We start from the raw sequence: 25,078 nt of genomic DNA, 5'->3' as shown, positions 1-25,078 counted from the left end.
CATTTTGAGAATAGTATTATATTCAAATTATTTCAAGGCTCATCAATAAAACGGCATATGAAACTCTAAACCAGTAGTGTAGGAACTTGATTGTAGGGGCTGCCCATTGGTGTGTAGCAATATTTTTTGCAAACAGTTGTGTTCACAAAGGCCTTGGCACAAGGCAGCCCCTCGCCCAGATTTTCATGGCTTGCCTGCCTGCTGACATTCTTCTTTCCCTCCTCCCCTTCCCGGGTTCTTTCCGGAGCCGCCAGTTTCTATCAGAGGGTGGGGGATAGCGCTGGAAAAATTAAAAATGTATTTGTCCAGATTGTGTACACAGTATGTAGCAACCTCCCCCAAGGAAGCAAGTGTGTGGCATGTCACTGAGATCAGCAGGTGAGCAACAGCAGGGAGAGGACATCTACATACTAAATGGCTCTACTGGAAATCTGGCTCTTTGGTGAGCCTATATAATTTTATAGTAAGTGTTATAAGAGGTAGATGGAATAAGAATCCCAATTCAGGGGTGAATATGTCTCACCTAAGAGCCACAATAATTTCATATGTTTGGTATGGCAATCGACAACTTTACAAAATATGAATGCAATTGTCATTTAAAAATAACGTAGTGCTAGGAGGGGAAATGAAGAAGACCTAAAGAGCAGATGCATTGAAACGTATTCACTGTGATGGAGTAAAAAATGTCTCATGAAGTACATAAATTAAAGTCCATAAATCATGATCAGTGGCATGTTTAAATAGTTCCCCTCACTGTCCACTATTGGTTGGATGATGCACAGTTTCATTCTTAAGCTAATTTTTCAGTGTCCTTTTCAGCCTGCCAGGGTTCTCACCTCCAGAGGCAAAAGATCGAAAAACAGAAATGATAAGCTGCTCTTTTGGCAGGGTACCATACATCCTGATTAGTGGGTTGGCTGTTAACACAGTTAACTCACCCATTATAAATGACTCAAACATATTTGGGAAAGGAATCTCGTTCATCAGTGCCACTGAAGTTATTTAAATGGAGAGGCTGACGTATTGTCATTTGCTTCATCAGTTCCTTTGTGAAGGCATTAACCTTCATTTTCAGGAGAGCCAACTTGGTTTTTGACTTAACTCTGTGTTGCCCCAGAATAAAGCAACAAAGTTCATGTTCAGATAACTGTTCACAGGAAGAATGCTTGTTTTTTAGCTGTATTTTCCCTACAGAGATATGAATATCAAAATGAGGTTTATCACAAGTTGTCTTTTCAAGTGGTCTATGAATTGTTTTCTAGCAATATAAGTATTTGTCATATGACAACGTACAATTTTTTGTTATTGATTTAACTTCACTCTTTTAATATATTTGTGATTCAGTAGATGTGGGTACTCTGTGCAATGATACAAATCACAAGTCATTCATATCTGTTTATCCTGAACAACCTTTCTCTAATTCCTCCCATAAATCCTCCACAGGGTGGTTCATCCAAGTTACTAGGGGGCCTTCTTCTAAGTCTCTCGGTATTGTGTGGATACCAATAGAACACAATGGCCATTCATTGATTATCTCTCAGTTGTGCCATGTGACAGGCTCATCTTTGTGATGACATGCTATATATTATTTTCATTATTTATAATAATAAAAATTCAACATCTCCCAAATGGTTTTTAATCAAAAGCAACTCCATGGTCAATTATGCCCACTAATTATAGTTTAAAGACTCTTTTTTTTTTTGGAAGGGGTAATATGTTAGAAATTGGAAGGAGTATAGAGTAAGTGACCTCTTTACTCCCTATTCTCTAGTGTTCTGATCATTGCCTCACCAACCACCTGGCCCCATTGGACACATCATCATTAGGGACAAAATAGGGTACGAGCTAAGATCAAGAGATACTGTGATTGAGACCTCATAGGACGGGGTATTTTGAGATGAAATACAATAGGAATGCTTTTGATTTTTGTACAGTAATTTAAAACTTTTTTTCAACTAGCAAGTATTTTTATTAATCAATTCTTCCCACTACACTCACCCAATTAAATAATTTTTTAAACCCTGTAAAATAAATTCTTCAATACTAATCTACATAATCCAGCAAAATAAATTCCCACATTAGCCATGTCTGAAAATGTATGTCTCTTTTTCTATGTTAAGTTCATCACTTCTCTGTTGGAAGATAAGTGGTATATTTCATCTCCATTTTTTTTGGATTTGTGCTTTATCATTGTGTTGACCATAGTTCTGGAGTTTTTCAAAATTGCTTTTCTCCATAATATTGTTATCATTGTGTAAATTTTTTTCTCCTAGTTATGTTTGCTCTGCATTGTTTCACAGAAGTTCTTACCGCTTTCCCCTCAACTTGTCCATTTCATCATTGCTTATAGCACAATAAGGTTTCATTAAATCCATATACTACAATTTGTTTAGCCCAGGGGTAGGGAACCTGTGACCTCAGGCAGTTATAATAACAAATGTGGCCCTTTGACTGAACCCAAACTTCACAGAACAAATCCCTTTAATAAAAGTACTTGTGCTGTAAAACTTGGACTCAGTCAAAAGGCTGCACCCAAAGAACAATGGTTTAGCCATTCCCAAATTAGATTATTCTCCCTTAGTTTCCCATTGTGGACTACCATGAAAAGAGCTGCTATAAATATTTTTGTTCATAGAAATTCTTTTGTTCTTTGTTTGATTTTGAATTTTGGTGTACAGACCTGGTAGTGGTGTTGCTTTTGAGGTTAATCAGAGTCGAACTTATCTGTTAGGATACATCTTTTTTTCCTGACTATCTAGCTTATAGGATAAAACTTTAATTTGTGTTGATGCTCTGGGGGGCATATTTACTGGATTTGAGAGTTTACCATGTTTTGGACAAGGTTTGTGGAGCAGAACAACTCTGTAGCAGAATTTGGACTGGTTAATTCAGCAGGATTGCTGCTGTATTTATCAAGTAAGTATGGCCTACGCCATCTGTGTACTTTGTATCATCATGTAAGGTCCAGCTAGCTGGTCTAGGGTCAAGAATGCCTGATAGATCGAATCTAACCTTAGATACTTACTAGGTGTATGACTCTAGGCTAGTCACTTAACAGCTGCTTGCCTTGGTTTCCTCAGCTATAAAATGGGGATAATAACAGTACCTATTTTTCAGGGTTGTTGTGAGGATCAAATGAGATAATAATAGTAAAACACTTGGCACAGTGCCTGACTTGTAATAGGTGCTATATAAATGTTTATTTCCTCCCTTCTATCTGGTCTAAGGAGCAATAAGTCAAACAAATATGGACTGTGCCCTCTAGATACATTGCAGCATTATGTCAAGTAATATGGTCTAGGGAATAAAAAGTTTGCGAAGAAATCCCTGCCCTTGAGGACTTTACAGTCATGCTTCAGTGGTAAGACATATGTACACAGGAAACAATTAGGGACAAGCAATCCACAATAAAATACTGAATTAGAAAACTAGAAAGTATAGAACAAGGTGTTCATTGTCCAAAAAAAATCATTAAAAAAGAAAATGCTTCACAGTGATCAAGGAAAGCTTCACAGAGGAGCTAGGATTGGAAGTGGGCCTTGTAGATAGATGAGAGGTCAGTAGAGGGGTGATTTAGTGGGGAGGATGTGGACTTTCTTCGATCAATAACAGGGGAGTAGAGTCTTATTTTACAAAGCTCACAAAGGTGTTTTCAGATGACAGCGGTATGGGTAAAAGAACCCTGTCCTTGTTTTGTTGGTGCTTTAAAAAATACTTCTTTAATTCTAGTTTAAAAGAAATGTTCAAGTGTGGCAAGACCAAAACAGTGAAAGAACAAGCCTGTGCTAATGTTATTAAGGAAGAGTACCAAAAACTTGGACCAATGAGGTAAGATGTGTTATTGTTTATGTAGCAGGAAAGAAAAGAAATTCATGGCGTGTATATATGCCTGCAAGGATGTATTTCTATATGCACTCAAAAGAGGCATATAGAAAACCTCTCTTAACCAGGGGTCTGCAAACTTTTCTAAAACAAATTCTATTTCAATATAATTGGTTTACTTTTTATCTGAAGTATTTTATTTTACATAATTTAAAACACTATTCTGAGGAGTCTATAGGTTTCACCAGAATACCAAAGAGTCTATGATAGGATAAAGCTAAGGATGGAACCCTGGGGTGGAAGAATGGCCTTAGAATCACGAATACTTGGGCAAATCATAACCTCTCAGTGACTCATGCAGCTCTCTAAGACTATGTTAGCAAAGTGGTTCTCCAACTTTTTTGTCTCAGGATCCATTTGCATTCTTTAAAGTTATTGAGGATCCTGCCCTCTAAAACTCTTGTTTTATGTAAGGTTATGTCTCTATATATTAGATTTGTGTATAGCAGTAGATACAGATATATAGACATAGATATTTACCATATTAGAAAGCAACTAAGTGGTGCAGTGGTTAGAGAGCCAGGCCTAGAGTCAGGAAGTCTCATCTTCCTGAGTTCAAATCTGGCCTCAGACACTTACCAGCTCTGTGACTCTAGGGCAAGTTACTTAGTCCTGTTTGTCTCAGTTTTCTCATCTATAAAATGAGCTGGAGAAGGAAATGGAAAACCACTCCAGTATCTTTGCCAAGAAAACCCCAAAAAAGGGTCACAGAGAGTTGGACACAACTGAAAATGACAACCACTATATTAGAAATTAAAACATGTTAGTATTATTATGAGATAGTTTTTACCTCAAAGACCCCCAGAAAGGGAACCTCAAGAGGTCCCTGGACCACACTTTGAGAACCACTGAAACTACAACTATAGCAAAGTTTCCATTCAGCATTGGTAGAGGGTGTAGCTACTCAGGAGTTCCTGACACCAATGACATTATAGATCTTAATCCAAAGGTGAACCGACAATGTGCTGATTAATGTACACAGACCCTGATCATTTCAGCAACTATTTATTAAGCACTCTATGAGGGAGCACTTTCAGACAAAGTCTATGGCCTTATGGGCTTTTCATTCTAGAGCTTAACTAGGCTGATGAATAACAAAAAACCCTCTCTCCCAGTGTTTTTAACTTTTTTTGAGAATACCACAGAACCTGATGATAACTCAGGAGCAGTGTACACATGTTACAATTAAGTCAAATATTGGACTTTATCAACAGGTTTCAAGAAATTATAACCTTGATCCTCTTCATCATAATGGCCCTGTTATGGTTTAGCCGAGATCCTGGTTTTATTCCTGGTTGGTCTTCACTTTTTTCACAGTAAGTGCCACGTTTTGTCAAATTGTCTTTTTTGATTCATCACTGATGATTCTCTCAAGAACCTGGACTAGAATACAGGTCTTAATTCCTCTTCACTTCACTACTGCTGACATCTCCAATAAAAAAAAAAAGGTCATTGGATAATGAAAAGAGGTGGTTATGGAGGTGGAGGATCTGGGTTCCTGTCCTGGTTCTGCCATTTACTCACTCTCTATATGAAGGAGCCTTACTCATCTACAAAATGAGAGTGTATTGGGGTAGATTCTCCAAGGTGCATTCTAACTCTAACATTCCGAGTTCTACTCCAAATTCTTTTAAAGACACCTTGATAACCTATTAGAAATACACATGCGTGAATTTAGCTAAACTCTTTGTGATTTTTAGTACCTATGAAAGAACTGGAATCTCAGAGTTCAAAGGAACCTTAGGAATCACCTAATCTAAACTTCACTTAAAGCATAAATCTTGTTGATTAGTTCAAAATACAAGATTACTTATCAATAAGTCAACAAGCATTTCTTGAAGTGCTGCTATGAGCCAGGCACTGTGTTAAGTCGCATAGGTGCGAAGAATGACATTTTACAGTTGAAAAGCTGAGGTTCAGAGAGTTTAAGTGACATGTATAGATGTCACACAGAATGGGTAGGCATAGGTGGGTTATAATTTGCATAATAAAAGGGAATACCCACATTAATGAGATCATAAATCCATTTAAGTATAACTTCACAGGGTAGTTGTGATGATCAAATGAGAATTTACATCTAGTGCTTGTAAATTTCTATATGAATGTCAGTCCATCTCTTTTTCTTTCCTCTTTTTTTTTTATAGTAGGATGGTACAGTAGAAATGTTGGCTTTGGATTCAGAATCTAGACTGGAACCTTTGCTCTACCGCTTAGTTTATGACCTTACACAAATCATTTGATTTCTAGGCTGTAGTGTCTTTATCTTTAAATTGAAGGATTTAAACCCCTATAGTCCCTTTACCTTTTACATTAATGATCCTAAGATTCCCATTTTAAAGAGAAAGCAATAGATTCTCAGAGAGGGGAAGTAACTTACTTAATACCATATAGCTAGTTAGTGTTGGAGCTGGGATTCAAATAGTTTCCCGATTCTGTGTCAGAATATGATCTAGTCTCAGACCAGGGGTTGGTAAACAATGGCCCACATATGTGGACTGTTCAAAAACAAATGGCAGGCTGGATTGGGATCACAGGGTATTGCTTCCTGACCCATGTGTTAAGACTATTGACCTAGGACAACGATACGAGATGGAGACACGTAAGGAAGAAAAGGTCAAGAATACAAAATAATTTGTAAATGAAGATGAGCCGAAATCAATTCGGTGACTCAAATAAACTTCTTGCAAACCTCATAGGGTTTGATGTCTATTTGTGCTATATTAAAACAATCCTATCAATATGATAGTCATAGGAAATATAATGATAGCTTTATATATACATATATACACATGGACATAAACATATTGTAAAATAAGGTAATTTCATTATATATGATTATTTAAAAATGACATAACTTCTCTATATAGAGTTTGGAGCTATTCATAGGTTATCCAGAATCCAAATACTGTGTCTTATTGGGTACCTCCTAGTGTTTCCATCCCATCTGTGTGGACCTGGATAGAACTCAATGTGTCACTTCATATTAAACGAAATGAGGTTACAGGGAAACCTAGTCTATCTTGGCAAAATACAGAACCAGCAATTACAACTGAAATAAAGAAACCCAGCATGACTATTGCTGTAGATGCTGGTGACTTCAATAGAGTGACTCACTCCATGATGACTTTTTGCTCAGCCAATAAAGAAAATAAATTTGTTTTCAAGCAAGTCAGACTTGTTTTTGAAAATGTATTATAGTGAAAAAGAAAATGCTTTATCTGGATGACTATGATTTTCATCTAGATGATAAAATAGGTACTGAGGATTGCCACGTTATGGGATAGTGAAATAATATCTCTTCCATCTCTTTCCCTCACCCTCCCTATATACACATACACACACACACACAAGTATATGGTTTGGGCCTATGATTTCATCTGTGTAGGTAACTCTCAGTGTGTAACCTCCATTCACTGGCAAATTGCAGTCTTATAGAGCTGTCTAGGGCATTAAGCAGTTACGCAATTTGCTCTTGGTCACCGGGTCAATATGTATCATAGGCAAGACTTGAACCCAGGTCCTCCTGACTTGAAGGTTGGCCGTACTATTTCCCTAACCTATATGTAATTAGATACACACTTAAAGGTAGCATCGTGAAAAGGTATCGATGTTGGGACCTATGCTTATTACACATGACTTTCTACTATGTCGCTTTCTGGTTTTCAAAGAGTTGAGGGTCTTTGGAGATTGCCATGCTGCTGGCACTGCCAAATAGCTCTAAAGGTATATCTGTTTTGGGATCTGCTTTCTTAAGGGTATCATGTAGAGCTAGAAAGGGCCACAGATGCATCTAGTCCAACCTCTTCATTTTGTAGATGGGGAAAGTTAGCCTAAGGGAGGTTGTGATTTTTCCCAAGATTATATAAATAGTGTCAGAGACAGGATTTGAACCCAGGTTCACTTGATTCTAGACACAGTGGTCTTTCCATTGTACATACCACCCCCTTCCTTCATTTGTATTACAGCCACGTAAAATCACCCCTGTAGTTTATATTTAAAATAGTATTTCATAGAATCATAGACTCAGAGCTTGAAAGATCCTCAGAGGCCATCTAGAACTATCCCCTCATTTTACCAAGAGGCTGAGATTGAGGGAGATTAAATGACTTACCCATAGTCACACAGGTATTAAGTAATAGGTGAACTTGAATCTATGTCCTCTAACTCCAAATCCAGTGCCTTTTTTATAAGGGGAAATGAATTTCTATGAGTTAATAGCAACTGAGAGTATAAAGTGCTTAGAATGTCAGCCTTTGAGTTAGAAACATCTGGTTCAAATTTTGCTTCTAACTCACTAAACTTTTTGATATTCCAGTTACTAGAGCTCCCTATACTGTTGAAATCACCAATTGAGACCAAAAGCAACTAAGCCAGGCACCAGTTGAAATGATTAAACTATGGTCCCTATAAAAGTAGGAGTCTACTTTGGAGAGGAGGCTATTTTCAGTGCCTCTAAAAATGTTCATATTTTGCTTCCACTGGAGTCTGGCAGGAAGGCAGGTGATGGTTATAAAACAGGTTGCCAGGCCTTGTCTACACGTGCTCCAACTTCAATCTGCTGACACCATAATTAAGAAAAGATAGCAATAGTTCAAAGGAGAAAGTATTCAGCTATGTAATTCAAGATTGAAATTTGACATGGGCCCACTTACCCTCATAAGCATACCACCATTTGTCCCTCATGTGCTTGCCTACAGACTAGATACAGGAGAGTATGAATGGGTTATGAACTGTGTCATTCAAATTTCCCTTCCATCAGGGCTCTGAATTACTCTCCCCTGATGCTGATACAGCTACATGGAGGGGATAGGGTGGGAGAAGAGACCAGAGCCAAAGCTAAAACTAATTTCAGCTGAAAGTACCAGCAGAGCATGTTGGCCCCATTATTTACCCATTCCACAAATCCAGAGACAAGCTTCTAAATGCTAAACCGTACACCAATTATGTTTTCACACTGTCTGTTGTATCCAGCTATTTTTCCTTATCCACAGGCACTAAAATACAGTGTTTATACTCCCTAACATCATGGTCCTAATTCACTGAATCTAAATATATTTGGTGTGAAATGGGAAACAGATCTACGGGATGGATTTTGCACCGTCATGCTACACATCACTGGATCACCAAATATTGATTATTTAAATAGGGAATTTGAAGACATAACTAAGAACTGTAGGCAGATGCCTGCCCCAGACACCTTCCTCCTACAAATCTGTCTTTCCACACCAACATTCCCAGAGATCCACAAAGTCATCCACTTTGACATAATACTCCAGAACACACACACAAACAAGCTGATTTGGGGGTTAGGGGTTAGTCTAGACCATTGATTTCATCGATGCAGGGAAATTTCAGTGTAGAAACTCCCTTTACTGATGCAGGCTGGTCACTTGTTTTGGACTGAAAAGTTAAAAAGTCATGTCATTTGTCACACAGCTATAATGTGTCAGAAGCAAAGCTTGAATCCAGTGTGTTCCTAACTCCAACCAAAACTGGTACACTAACATTAAGCAGTAATTCTGAGACTTTGGGGTGCCCATTTGTATGCAAATGATTTGGTGGGATGCAAATGATTTTTATGGCAGGGTTCATAAAGTCACAAATAACTTCACAATTACTTAGAGGATAATTCATTTGGCATTTGGTTCCTGTAAATTTAGAATGCTATGTTTAATAAATGCATTAATAACTTTCTCTTAGGTATTCAGGCTTTGCTACAGATTCAACTGTTGCCTTATCCATAGGCATCTTTTTCTTCTTGATTCCAGCCAAGAAATTGACTAAAACTGCACCTAATGGAGAAATCAGTTGAGTATTATTTAAATTCTGAATTATATCAGTGTCATGTTTATGGATAATCTAATCTATTTTGTCAAAAAAATAAAAATACGTAGGCCCAACAAGTCTCAGTAGGCACACGAAGGTGAAGTGCATATAAATGTATATCTGTGTATATATACACATGTATATATGTGTGTATAAAGAAATAAAATGAAGAAAAAAAACAGAAGCCAAGGTAAATATTTAAATATTAAAAACCTATAGGTATATGGAGGAGGGGCAGGCATAGGAGTTTAGGGAGAAGGAGTAGTTCTTTTTTTCAAATTAGAAATATGTGTATATATATATATATATATATAAATATGCATATGTGTGTATGTACATACACACATATATACATATACCTCTTTAGTATAACATTTTTACATGTGCACAAGTGCTGTTTAAATATTTAAACTTTTTTTTATGCCTTTGCTTTTATATCAGTCATTTCTACCAACCAACCCTCTCTCCCCCTGCCAACTTTCCACCACACACATTGAACACTTGAACTCTCCTTTGAACCAAAGAAGAACAGTCAAGTCAAACTGGCTTCCACAGTAGCTGCATCTGACAGGACATTCAAAGTTCCAAAACGGTAGTCACCCACTTTGCTAAAAGGAGGGAGACACATTTCATCATCTCTTATCTGAAATCAAGACTAATTACTCAGAGTTCAGTTCCACTGAAAGGTATTTTTTTAAGATGGTCATTGCATATTATATATATGTACATATATACACACATATATGTACACACATATATATATATATACATACACACATATTTATCTTGACATTCCAGTCCTACAAATAAGTAGTTCCCTGGCTGCCATAGGTTGCCAAAAAGTGCACTCTAGGCATCTGCTAAATGAGTGGTTGAGTAATAAGGACTCTAGGATTAGTATAAACAGGGGGATCTTCAGCAGAGATGAAAACTTCAGCTTTGAGGCATCCTCATCAGCAGCATAATCTAAAAGCATGTTGCTGTTTGTCATCCCGGTGGTGGCCAGCAAGTCACTCGTCAGAGTACTTATTAGAACTATGGATGAAGAAGAAATTCAGATATGCTATTGAGTAGAGGAGTCAGAAAGAAGCAGGGCTACACATTTCACTCCTCTGATGCTATGGCAGGTGATTGGGGAAGGGCAGACATGGTGATTTTGTTAGCTTATCACTTCTTGGATCCCTTGTTAAATATTAATTTACCAAAGAGAGGTCATAATTCACCCCACGTGGCAAGTTATCTTGTAGTTAATTCTTTGGGTCGGGGTTCCCAATCAGGTTGATGGACCCCCCAGAAGCTACTGCAGTGTCTTCTTTCTCAGGCTCACAGACATTTCCTGTGCTTTCAAAGGCTACCAAACTGGCTTCTTTCTCATGGGAAGTGAAGTAAATACCCAGGGGATGTTGGTAAGGAAGATGTGCTTCTTTATCGGCAGAGCCCCTCCAATACAGACTCAAACACTTTGGCCCAGGGGTAGGAAACCTGCGGGCTTGAGACCACATGTGGCCTCTTCACAAACTTGACGTTTGGATTCAAAGAGGCACACTTGAGGACCTAGAGGGCCACATGTGGCCTCAAGGCCACAGGTTCCCCACCCCTGCTGCGGCCAATCCTCATCTCTGATCCAGAATCTTTTATCTTTGGGAAATGAAAAGTAGATCTTTCATGGGGAATTTTTAACTAAGTGATTATATTAAGCTCACAGTCATCCCCCACAACCAGGTTATTATCATTCTCACAGGTTGCAGGGGAACCAAAGTGCTGTCATCTGCATTTTTTGGAGGAGATCCTTCTTACAAATGCTTGAGGTACAGGTTTCTTGTAGGGAAAGAGGTCTCTCAGATTTGGAAAGGGACCATATCCATGGACAGTAATGCCCTTTATGGCATCCCCGACAAATAGTTAATGAGCTTCTGCTGCAAAGCTTCCAGTGAATGGGGATTTGCTACCTCCCAAATGAGCATGTTCCACATTTTGGAGAGATCCGGCTTTTACGAACTTTCCCCTAATGCTGAACTAAAACCTGCCCCTCTGACACCTGACGCCTTGCTCCTAGTTCCTTAGGGAACAAACAAAACCTAAAATGTACTCTCAGACTTATCTCAATGGCATCTCTAACTCCTCTATCTCACTTACTTCACATTTGCAAAGAATATCCACATTTTATCATTTCTGTAGTCTCTTTTCTCTTTTAGTCTCTTCTCTGAAGAGACATATCTTCAGTGTCATTTCTATCCACTCACAGAACCACCACTCTAGTCAAAGGATATGAAAAGTTTAGTCATTTTTCTTGCTAAATCCCTAATTAACATGGTTGGGCCAATTCACATCTCTACTTAGCATATTGATGTTTCTTCTGGCCATTTCCCCACATGAACTATCTCCTAGTCATATTTCTCACATCACAGTTGATATTTGAACCAAAATATAGGACTTTACATTTATCTCTATTAAATTTCCATATCTTATATTCAACTCATTTAAGTAGTGTAGTTTTGTTTTCACTCCATTGTCTGTTATCGTTTCATTTATCTTGAGTCATGGTCCTATCCCTAACTTTTTTTTCTTTCCTTAGTATGCCCAAGCTTCGGGGTTTTTTCCTGGGTTTTAACATTCATGACTTTGTTCTTACAGGATCATGCTACTACTTTGTATTCACCCTCAGTTTCCTACTGTTGTTCCCATCATCTATACATTTCTTTTAAAACTTTAAATTGTTTATCGAAGTTCCTGAACACATACAATCGATTCTTTAAACAATCCTTCCCTACCCTCTGCTTCTGACTCACTGGTGTTTAGTTTCATTAGAATTTTAGGGGGTGGGGAGGTGGGGGGGTGGAGCCAAGATGGCAGAGTGAAAGCAGTGACTTGCTTGAGCTCTCCCCCAAACCCCTCCAAATACCTGTAAAAAATGGCTCTAAACAAATTCTAAAGCAGCAGGACCCACAAAAAGACAGAGTGAAACAAATTTCCAGCCCAAGACAACCTGGATGGTTGATTGGAAAGGTATGTCTCACCGGGTGGGGACAGGAGCACAGTGCGGCAGGCCACAGCGACCCTGAAGCAGGCCTCAGAGGACTGAACTGCAGGAAGCTGTGGTGGTTTCCAGACTTCTCAACCCAGGAACGCCAAAGACAACTTAGAAGGTCAGTGAGAAAAGTCTGTGACTGTGGTGAGAGAAGAAGCTAGGTCTCAGCCACAAGTCCTGAGCATGGCCTTTGGGGCAGCGACTGCCTCCTGAGCTTCTGGCCCACAGACTGAGGGGAAATCAAGTGGCTGATCAGAGGGGGATTGCAGGGATCTCTCTGCCAGTGCTGAGGCAGGAATCTCTTGCTTTACCAGTGCTTGGATCTGGGTCACAGTTCTGAGGGGCAGTTCTGGGGTGAGGAGGAGCACTGGCCTGGTGGAGCTTGCTGTGGCAGTGGAGAGGAAACACCTTGCCCCTTATCATACCACCTTGGAAGAACTGAAAATTTACAGGTCCCTACAAGTACCTCTGAAAACAGCTGTACAAACCCCCAAAGCTGGGGACAGTACATTCTCCACATTGAAAGCAGACTCTTACCTTAACAAAGAGTTTAGAACTCAAGTAATTGACTGGGATCATGAGTACACAGCGCAAAAAGAGTCAGACTATATTATCTTACTTTGGTGACAAAGAAGATCAAAACATACAACCAGAAGAAGACAACAAAGTCAAAGCTCCTACATCCAAAGTCTCTAAGAAAAATATGAATCAATCCCAGGCCTTGGAAGAGCTCAAAAGGGATTTTGAGAAGCAAGTAAGAGAAGTAGAGGAAAAACTGGGAAGAGAAATGAGAGTGATGCAACAAAATCATGAAAAACAAGTCAACAACTTGCTAAAGGAGACCCAAAAAAATACTGAAGAAAATAACACCTTAAAAAATAGCCTAACCCAAATGGCAAAAGAGATCCAAAAAGCCAATGAGGAGAAGAATGCCCTAAAAAGCAAAATTGGCCAAATGGAAAAGGAAGTCCAAAAGATTACTAAAGAAAATACTTCCTTAGAAATGAAAATAGAGCAATTGGAAGCTAGTGACTTTATGAGAAATCAAGACACTGTAAAACAAATCCAAAAGAATGAAAAATTAGAAAACAATGTGAAATATCTCATTGGAAAAACAACTGACCTGGAAAATAGATCCAGGAGAGAGAACTTAAAAATTATTGGACTATCTGAAAGCCATGATCAGAAAAAGAGCCTAGACATCATCTTTCAAGAAATTATCGAGGAAAACTGCCCTGATATTCTAGAACCAGAGGGCAAAATAGAAATTGAAAGAATCCACCGATCTCTTCCTGAAAGAGATCCCCAAAGGAAAACTCCTAGGAATATTGTAGCCAAATACCAGAGTTCCGAGGTCCAGGAAAAAATATTACAAGCAGCCAGAAAGAAACAATTCAAGTATTGTAGAAACACAATAAGGATAACATAAGATTTAGCAGCTTCTACATTAAGGGACCATAGGGCATGGAATATAATATTCTGGAGGGCAAAGGAGATAGGATTACAACCAAGAATTACCTACCCAGAAAAACTGAGTATAATCCTTCAGGGGAAAAAAAGGTCATTCACTGACATAGAGGACTTTCAAGCATTCTTGATGAAAAGACCAGAGCTGAATAGAAAATTTGACTTTCCAATACAAGACTCAAGTAGAACATGAAGAGGTAAATAGGAAAGAGAAATCATAAGAGACTTATTAAGGTTGAACTGTTTACTTTCCTACATGGAAAGATGATATTTGTAACTCATGAGACCTTTGTCAGTATTAGGGTAGTTGGAGGGAAAAAATTATATGTATGTATATATATGCAGATAGATATAGATATATAGATATAGATATAGATAGATAAATAGATAGAGGACAAAGGGTGAATTGAAGGTGAAGGGGTTATATCTGGAGAATAAAATTAAGGTGTGAGGGAGGATTATACTAGGAGAAGGAGAAAGGGAGAGATAGAATGGGGTAAATTATCTCACAAAAAAAAAACAGAAAAGGCTCTTACAGTGGAGGGGAAACAGGGAAGGTGAGAGGGAATGAGTGAATATTATTCTCATAGGATTTGACTTAAGGAGAGAATAACATACACACTCAATTGGGTATGGAAATCTGTCTTACCCTACAGGAAAATGGGGGGGGGAAGGGGACAAAAGAGTAGGGGGATGATAGAGAGGAGGGCAGATTGGGAAAGGGGGTAATCAGAAGCAAATACTTCTTAGGAGGAACAGAGTCAAAAGAAAGAATAGAATAAATGGGGGGGCAGGATAGGATTAAGGGAAATAGAGTTAGTTTTTCACAGCATGTCTACTATGGAAGTGTTTTGCATAACTGCACATGTATAACCTATATTGAGTTGCTTGCCTTTTCAATGAGGGTGGGTGGGGAGGGAGGGAGGGAGAAAATTTGGAACCCAAAGTTTTAAAAACACATGTTTTAAAAAAATGTTTTCACATGCAACTGGGAAATAAGAAATATAGGAAATGGGATACAGAAATCTATCCTGCCCTATAGGAAAATGGAAGGGGAAGGGGATAAAAAAAGGGGGGAGAGATAGCAGGGAAAGCAGACTAGGGGAAGGGATATTCAGAATGCATGCCATCTTGGGGTGGGGGGAGGGACAAGATGGGGTGAAAATTCGGAACTCAAAATCTTGTGAAGTAAATGTTGGAAACTAAAAATAAATAAATTTATTTTAAAAAAAAATTTTATTCTCTTTAGAGTATTTCTTTCCCCTTGAGTTGATTTCTCCCATAGAATTTTTGACTATGGGATCCAATCTATTCCTTACTCTGGTGGTTTTGAAATCATCTGTCCTAAAATCTAGGATGCAATTTAAAATATGAAATTTAACAATCACCTTCTTCCCTGAGCAACCTCCTTATTTACCTTGGTTTCTGAGATGATGCTTCCTCCCAAGATGCATATCATTTGTTTCAACAACTAATTCCTTCTTCTTTGGTCAGAAGTTCCTCCTTATTCATCAGAATGCAGCAATGTTGGTTACAAGGTAAATGTGTGCCTACCTACATGATCACCTGTGCCATTATAGTCATACGGACAAATAGGCATACCACTTTATGCTGAGTGAAGCTAGTGTTTGACACACTGAGGCAATAGGTATCAGAGAGCAGATGCATGTTGCATGCCAAAAGTTTTCTAAACATTCTTATTGTCTTCTCTGATTACTTGTAACTAGAATGCATTAATTTTTTCTTTTCTCCATGCTTTCCTTTAACTGGAATTCTGGTAAATATGACACATGTGGCACTGACCCTTTCCATGCTATCCTTCAGAAGAGAGCAGAACTTTTCCTAGATCAATCAGCAAGCATTATTCAGCCATTATTATGTACTAGGCACTGTGCTAAACTGTGAGGGAAAAAAGAAAAAAGCAAAAACAACAACAGTACCTGCCTTTTAAAGCAGCTTACACTTGAATGGGGAAGACAGCATGCATATCAATAGATATGTACAAAATATACCTAGAGTAGAACCTTAGAGACAAATGTTAGTTAGCTATTAAATCAAGACATGTGAGGCATCCTAAGCAAGGTCATTTTGCTTAGAATATCCATTGGAAAGTCGCATAACAAACACTACAGTATAGTTTTGGAATTTAATCATACATGGTGATTTTGGATTTCTTCAGAAATAACATTCAAGGGATTTCAGTCTTCCTGCCCCAAGCCCCAACTTATGCCATTTTTACCTTTTAGAATACAGCTTCCTAACTAAGCACGGTTCATACAACATGCTCAAAATCCAAGCCTTTTCCCTACTCTAGAAATACAAATCACATTTCCCCTTGAGTATTCTTTATTAATAGAAGAGAAGCCTTCTATATTTGTTGGACAGTAGCTGTTATGACTTCTTCCAGTGCTGAAAACAAGGTTACCTTTAAGTGTCATGTCATGTTTATTTTTCAAACAATATTTGAACGTCAAATTCTTTTTTTTTTTTTTCTAGTTGCTTTTGATTACTCGCCGCTGATTACTTGGAAAGAATTCCAGTCATTCATGCCCTGGGACATAGCTATTCTTGTGGGTGGTGGGTTTGCTCTGGCTGACGGCTGTGAGGTAATAAACTTTGTAGTAGATTCTGGGCAAATTTTGCCTTTCCAAAAAAAAGAAAGAAAAAAAGCACAGAGACTCAATTGTTCACCACATTCAAGGACATCCTGTCATTTTCATAATGTAGATTTCAATAGCCGCATACCTAGTGTACAACACAGAGGAGATCAGAGTTCAAGGATTTTTACAGACTATAAGCATAACACATTTATTTTACAGTGTTCCAGCATGACAAAAGGAAATAACTCAGTTGAGATTAAAAGTCTCACTCCATGAAATAATATTAGTATAGTGAAGACATAGGAAAAATATACTCAGTTCATAGGAAAATAAGATATAAAAAGGGACCTTCTCTTGAGGCAGGTTTGTCTTCAAGGTAGGGAGGCTTCACTCTAACAGAATGAATAAATGTGTGCAAAATGATGGAATTCATTTTACACAAGTGAGTTTAAAATGGTATTATTTTACTTTGGGGATAAATTAAAACCCCTTAAGAATACCGATTCTATCGTTCAATACTCATGGTAATCAATAAGGGGTCAATATGATTTCCACTTACTTTTTAGCTTCTCTATAGAGTAACTGGATATTGATCAAGCAGGAAGAAAAATTTCTACTAGTACAGGTATTAGAAATGTTGCTTTGTAGTCTATGCTGAGGAGCAGTTTTCTTCTGGGTACCAATTCTAGAGCATCCTCATATTTGGATTTTGAAATTCCTAAAAGTTCCTCTGTATGTGTGAGTGTGTCACTGAACTTGCCTGGGCCTCAGTTTCCTCATTTGTGAAATGAGGGGGTTGGATTAGATGACCTCTAGTGTTCTTTCCAGCTACTGAGGTATCATCCTAAATGTGATGTAGTGAACTTCCCTCACTTCTTAAACTGTGGAAATGAGCCTGGTTCAATCATATTCTAATCATATGAGCTGACTGTTTGACCTAGACCTAGAACATTCAATCTGGGAGGAACTCTAAGGAACTGGATGGGTTCTTGAATTTTACTTTCTCTCTTGGCCAGACTTAGAGATTCTAGTTTGGTATAAGAATCCCAAGATAGAACCAAATTTCCACATTTCTAGGATAGCCCCTTTACCAAGCTTTGAAGGAAATTTGCCCATGTAACCTTTCCAAAAGAAATGTATATGATTGCAGATTCTAAGAGACAGCCTCCCAAATTATAATTATTTCTCTACTTACACAGCTGTACTTACACAGCCTCTATGGGCACTCCTCAATACCCACTGCCACTATATGGCTTTCGAAGTTTTTTTTTATTACCCTTTTGCTTTCTTTTAACCTAATCTTCCACAGTCTGGGGTAGCATCCAAAATCTCCTTCCATAAACTGCTCCCACAAACTGACTTATTTTTACAAACAAATGAAAAATGAAACCTATTGGTACAGTTAGAATAAGAGTCAATGAGTTCTCCTTTTTCTCCTTCAGAAGGGTCAAACCACAGAGAACTATGGTTATTCCACAGATCTAGGTGTTCTGGGAGGTTACTACAAGATAGGAAAAATATACTTATTTTTATAGACAGTAAGTTCCCCAGCAAAGCAATGTTCCTAAGGATGTAAAGAGGAATTATTAATAAGGACTAAATATTAACAATTTTATTTGTTTTGTAGCATTCGGGATTATCTTTGTGGATTGGCCAACAACTAACACCTCTGGGCTCATTACCAGCTTGGTCAATCATCCTTATATCTTCTTTGCTTGTCACTTCTTTAACAGAAGTAGTCAGCAATCCAGCTACCATCACCCTTCTCCTACCTATACTAGCACCATTGGTGAGTATTTGATTTATTTTGAAAGACCTTGTGAAAGAAAAGATTATAATCAAAGCAAGTAGCCATTGCTACTGGAAAGTGGATGCCAATCTACTCTCCTGTGCCTCCATTCAACATCCCTGTAAGTTTCTGAATCAAAATGCCCTTTCCTAGTTACTATTCCCACATATGTTTTGTCTCAACATATTAGAATGTAAGTTCTTTGAAGACTGGTATGTCTTCATATTTTTTATCCTTATATATACTATAGAGGTTGGTACATGTTAAATCTTTTATAAATGTTTTTTCTTTTGTTCCTTCACTGGTTCATTCATTTATTAATTCATAGTGTGGAACCACTGTGGTACTCATAGATACTCTGGGTGATCTGCCCACTTGTCTTTAGTAGTAATGATACTATTTATATCTATTAAATATATTATATATTTATCACATATGTAAACATGTTATATATTTGCTAAATTATACATGTGGAGTTTAATATAACACACACATATAACATAATGATCTGTTATTTTCTCATTGTATATCCTTATTTTCATGTCCACCACAACAAGTAGGGGGAGATTATGGGAACACCTGGTTTTTAGTTTTATTGCTACAATAAGAAATCTTAATCTTCCAGGTTTCTCACAAGCTTTTATCAGAGTCTAAAAGTTATCTAGCATTCAGTGACCAGGTTAATTGGAATTTAGATCTAACACTAAAATCTCTCACTCAAATGTACCTTAATCCACATTTCTCTCTCCCTCCCTCCTTCTCTGAAGGAGAATATAAAGTGATTGCCAAGTGACTGAAAGGAGCATATATTTTGTGTTTAAACCTTTTGGTCCAGAGAAAACAGTGAAGTTTTTGCTAGTCCAGAGGAGATAATAAGGAGGAAAGGAAGATGAAAAGAAACAAGGAAGAAAGGCGTAAGAAAGAAAGGGTGAATACCTTAGGAACAGATGCAAGATGCTCACTTGCCCTTCCTCATTTCTTCCCCAACATGTAACTAGGTACAACTTACTTTCACTTAACCCTTTGCCAAGCACAAACTGCACTCATTTGTATCTGAAACATGTTTCCTAGTGTGACAAGTGGGTTACAGTGAAAAGAAGTATTTTACATGGGGAGTCCTCTTCCTCTAGTTGTGAAAATTGATTGGTATTCTTAAAACTGCCCACCAGTGTCTGGTAGCTGCTATGTTACTATGTCAAATCAGGGAAAAATTATGTGAGTAAAATAGTTTTATTGATTTTCTTCTCAAAATTGGAAGGGAGAGTTATGTGGGGAACAAAATAATATGGGTGAATATATTGCCATGACAATTCTTCTATAATCAGTCCCTAACTTATGAACATTTGACTTACAAACAACTTGTCCTTACAAATAAGGGAAGCCATGGCCTGGAGCCTTCACCAAGTATTGGATGGGGGAGAGAAGACAACTGTCATTTGTGCCCCAATTTAGAACAGTTGGGGAATGACTCATTTAAAAATACGCATTCTTTTATTAAGATACAGAAATATATTCAACAAGTTACTGGCACCCTGCATATAGCAGGCAGTAACCAAAGATTTATTTAATTGAATTTAATCTTTATACGTCTCTTTCTCCCTACTTCCATGCCACATTGGTGGGAGGTGAGATTAAAAAATAATCACCAGATTCAGAGGTGTAAGGAATGTCACAGAATATCCAGTTCAATTCCCACATTATACAAATAAGAAAACTGAAGCCCAGTAAGGTTTCAACTTCCAGTGTTTGTGACCCTATTTAAAATTTGAATTTTTCCACAGGAAAATAATAAAATTTATTAATGTATTATTTAGTAATTATTTAGTAATTATTAAGTAATTTGTTCTGGTTACCAATAAAATATTACCAATGTAAAATGTACATAATGAGTTAAATAGGTTTTTAATGCGGGGAGAAGTGTGTTCAATAAACCAAATGACCATTTAAAACACTATTGCTGAGGGAAAATGTAGTCTGAATTTGAAACAAATGACTGGCAAACTTTTGGGAATACATCCTATTTATGAATTAGAAAGTGACCTCAACTTTGGTTTCTGATTTGAAATAATCTCGTTGTTATGATGGGGCAGCTAGGTGGTGCAGTGCATAGAGTCCTGGGCCTAGAGTCAAGAAGACCCATCTTTCTGAGTTTAAATCTGGCCTACTAGCTGTGTGACCCTGGGCAAGTCACGTAACCCTGGTTGCCTCAGTTTCCTCATTTGTAAAATGAGCCAGAGAAGAAATGTCAAATCACTCTAGTATCTTTGCCAAGAAAACTCCGAATAGGGTCACAGAGAGTCACACACAACTGAAACAACTGAACGACAACAACTAAGATCCAAAGAGATATTGCTATATTGTCTTACCAAGGGGGCACAACTGTGTGATCATTTTATTTATTTTTTTGTAGTGACAAAGGAGAGTAGTTGAGTCCTATGCCCAAGTGGCCCATTGCCTGAAAAAGTTAGAAAGCAGCTCACTGATCTAGAAAAGGACAAAAAACTAAGCAAAATGTGATGGCAAATTATTTTTGCATTGGTCAAACTGTTACTGAGAAAGGAAGGAACCTTCTGTACAGATTAAATCTTTTTTTATTTTTTAAAGTTATAACTGTAAAATGTACATGTATTATTTTATAAATATATATTTAACCTGCTTTCAGGAAAGATTATTTTGGTGAATTTATTCATTTTAGTTTTTGCTTCATTGTTTTGTCTGAGATATGTCCTTCATATCCCTTCATTTTTCTTATTCAATAGGCTGAAGCTATTCATGTGAACCCCCTCTATATTTTGATACCTTCTACTCTAAGTACTTCATTTGCATTCCTTTTACCAATATCTAATCCACCTAATGCTATTGTCTTTTCCTATGGCCATCTGAAAGTCATTGACATGGTAAGTGATTACAAAGAATAAGATCTTGACATACACTTGGGATGTTTTTATTTCTCTATTTTTTGGGGGGGGATGTGATTCTTATTCCATTATTAGTTGATAAAACTACTAGATTGTTTTTTTTAAGGTGATGGCCTGAGAAGAACTTATTTTATTGAGTTCTCAGACCTCAAGTCACAGCTATTTAATATTGTAAATGATTTCATGGAGTTTGGAATAGAATTTACAGATTAGGTATTACATACATCCTCTGAATGGCTGATAAAACCTGGAAAGATACTTAAATTTTTAAAAATGGAGAACTTTTAAAAGTAAAGGATATATGCTGTTAATCTACATTCATTAAGGGATGCTCTGCATGTTTTCAGAGTAAATAAAATGAAGAATATTTTTTCTTGCCTCTTGAAGCTCTCATTCTAAGAGTTGGCACAGTGATCCAGACACTTAGGCCAATAACAATGAATGATTTTAAAGGAAATATGTACATATTTGCATTCATTAAATGCAAAAGACAGAATGGTCTAACATTAAAAAAGTTTTATGCTTAAGAAAACAAGAAAAGTTGCAGGTGTGCAATACAGGAAATATCTTATGTATCTATGTACCATAAGTTGATGTAGGTGTCACAATGGACCACAAATGTAAAAGAGCCACTTTATCACCATCTACACCAGAGGTCAACAGAATATTATCCAAGGATCAAATCAGGCCAGCCTTTTGCTTGAATGGTTATTGTATTTTAAAATTGTATTTAAAGATGGAAAAAACATTCTCAGATGAAGAAATGTAAAAAACCACTTTCCACAGTAATTTACTAGCCCTTGATCTATATTACTCCTATACATTTTTTAAAATGAGCATTATGTGTGGGAACATTTGGGAGGGATGCAAGCAATAACTACAAGGCAAGTTTGAATAGTAAGTAATAGTCACATTCCTACTATGTCTGGTTTGGGTCACTAAATAAACAATTTAGAGAAGTTTTAAAGATGATGTAAAGATTAAAAATATAACCATCATTTAAAAAGATTAGTGCAATTGGCATTACTAAGCATGGAGAAAGGAACATTGAAGCCCCATATTTCCCTAAATAACATTTATCAAATATTATAGAACCAAGTTATATTACAGCTAATTATGTCATGACTTTGGTTGACTATGCCTTTAAATTATATCCCATTAAATATATTAACAAAAGGCCACAAACACTTATTATGAATGTGGTTATAAAAGGAAAAGAAAAATTTCCTAATGACAATAGCTATTAAACATTAGAATGAGTTACCAGGAAAGGTTGTTGAATTTCTTTAAGAAAGGTTCAGAGATGACTTAGCCAAAGTCCCAGATATCATTTTCAGGTCACTTCCAACTCCATGATGATTTCTTTAGAACAGATTAGAACATCCTGTATCAATGGAGGAAGAAACTCTCTTTTATTTGAAGAACAGTGACTCATTTCTCCTTGAGGCTATGTACAAACCCAATATGGAAAATCATAAAATGATATTCAAATCATCTTGGTTTACCTTACAAGGGATTAACTTTTGTATTTTATTTTTGTTTAAGGTTAAAGCTGGTTTGGGCATTAATATTGTAGGTGTTGCTGTAGTGATGCTTGGCATCTTCACATGGATGGTACCCATGTTTGACCTCCATACATATCCTAGTTGGGCTCCTGAAATTACTAATCGTACATTGCCGTGACTATCGACCAGCATGGATCTTCTAATTGTTGAGTAGGACATTTTGAGAAACATTAAGAGTACATCATAAGACTGGACAATAAATGGTTAAATTGAAGAATATTTAAAGTGTCAAGACAAAGTGCAAGCCCTCCAAATTACAGTTGTTATTCTAGAGCACATTGCAGGTATTCCTTCATTTACTATATTTACTCTCAAGAAAGCATGGTAAAATGTTGCATTTGGGGTCAAAAAGACCTGGAATCCAATGCCAACTGTCAACTATTAGCTGTATAACTCTGGATAAAAGGACTTTTTGTACCTTAGTGAGCACCCTAGGAGTTTTCTACTAAGAGGGTTAAATTTCATGTTGATGGAGTTTCAATATTGAAACTAGGGAGATTCCCTATACTAAAGAAATTATAGATTCTTTGAGTATTTGCTTACTATGATCACTTCAGCAGGATCCACAACCCCTTTGGGATGAAAGCAATGTAATTCCTTCATTATTATACCAAGTATCATCAAGCAACCCATGATCAATATTGGACTTGGGTTATTTACTAATTACTTTGTACTGTATTTACTCTTCAGTCTTCCAAAGATATCAGTCAACTTACTTTATCATCATTTTGGGTTTTAGTCATGACATGAGGCATGACATGAAGTTATAAACTTTCATATTGTTTTAAAATGCCTGCACTTTATTTGAAGAAAAAAAATGTATAAAGGGAGTGTTATATTGACCATCATCCTGACATGAAAACTGAACCCATGAAACAATGGGGATTCAATTCTTGTTCTCTTCAAACATGGTTAAATGAATTTAACGTAATCCATATCTTTAATCAATATTGAGGAATGCATTTTACAAATGTGTGGACAATAAGGTTTAGTATGATTTTGTCCACTAGTATAGTATATACACCAATGGAGGAAAAAAAAAACAAACAAAAATAATTCATCGTTGGTATAATCACTATTTAAAATTGCATATACTTTGTTTTTCCCCAACCTGCCCTATACTCACTTTTTTACAGATGAAAAAACTGAGACAGAATTTAAGGTCTCACTAGCTACACAGACCTAGGCATAAAGTAAGAAGGGAAGGTATAGCAAGTGGGAGAGGAAAAGGAATAAAGTTCAAGATGAATAAAGGAAAAATAGGTCAAATGATATCATGTAAAATGAGAAAGGTAAGCAAGAAGCAAGGTCCAAGAGAAAGGTCAAGATTGGCTTTTGATGACTAAATTGTTGAAGGGGATAAGTGCAGCGACTAAAATAATTCATGAGAGGTAAGGAATAATTAAACAACTCTAATACTATGAAACCATTTAGGGAAAGTAAAAAAAAGGACAACTTTGACCATTACTTGTCTATTTTAAATTTTTATGGTTCTTATCAAAAGTACTTTTTTTAGGCTTGGTCTTATAAAAATAAAAATTACTCTAGAATTATTAGTAAAATTACATGTGGGTGAGTGGATATTTTGTTGTACAATATATTTAAGGGATTTTTAAGATATACATTTTAAATATTTAGTATTTATCTCCATGCATCTTGTGTAAGGATTATCAATGTATTCATAGAAAAATAAATCAGTTTTTACAAAATTCCTGAGTATATCAGTCTTCAGTGGCTTCATGGAAACATTTCACAAAAACTCCAGTCAAACATTCATTTCACCACCCTAAGTATGTGGTAAACTAATTTATTTATGACCTGCACTATTTATTATAATTCTGTCTTTTTTTCTAATCATTCCTTTTACTACTACGTTTGTGGCTTGATGCATATTCCATTGTAATAAAAATAACTTTCCCAATTATAATAAGCAGTTTAGTTTTGCTCAAGAAAAATAATGCCAACTTTTCAGCTTGAGCAATTTTTCTAAATTACTCCCAAGT

General features: G+C 36.8%; 1 protein-coding gene across 1 annotated transcript in view; it reads left to right on the top strand.

The window, feature by feature from the left end:
• Positions 1-23,193, top strand: part of SLC13A1 (solute carrier family 13 member 1) — an 82,796-nt gene extending 59,603 nt beyond the window's left edge. The window contains 7 exon segments of the mRNA XM_027855152.1: positions 3,730-3,828; positions 5,097-5,198; positions 9,583-9,689; positions 16,700-16,809; positions 18,431-18,592; positions 21,352-21,489; positions 23,056-23,193. Coding sequence (XP_027710953.1) covers positions 3,730-3,828; positions 5,097-5,198; positions 9,583-9,689; positions 16,700-16,809; positions 18,431-18,592; positions 21,352-21,489; positions 23,056-23,193 — 856 coding nt within the window.
• Positions 23,194-25,078: the final 1,885 nt, after the last annotated feature.

The sequence above is a fragment of the Vombatus ursinus genome, unplaced genomic scaffold, assembly GCF_900497805.2.
Source record: "Vombatus ursinus unplaced genomic scaffold, bare-nosed wombat genome assembly UNPS02010788.1, whole genome shotgun sequence".
Taxonomy (NCBI): Eukaryota; Metazoa; Chordata; class Mammalia; order Diprotodontia; family Vombatidae; genus Vombatus; species Vombatus ursinus.
Note: the sequence above shows the minus strand (reverse complement) of the source record. Positions and strands in the feature narration are given on the sequence as shown.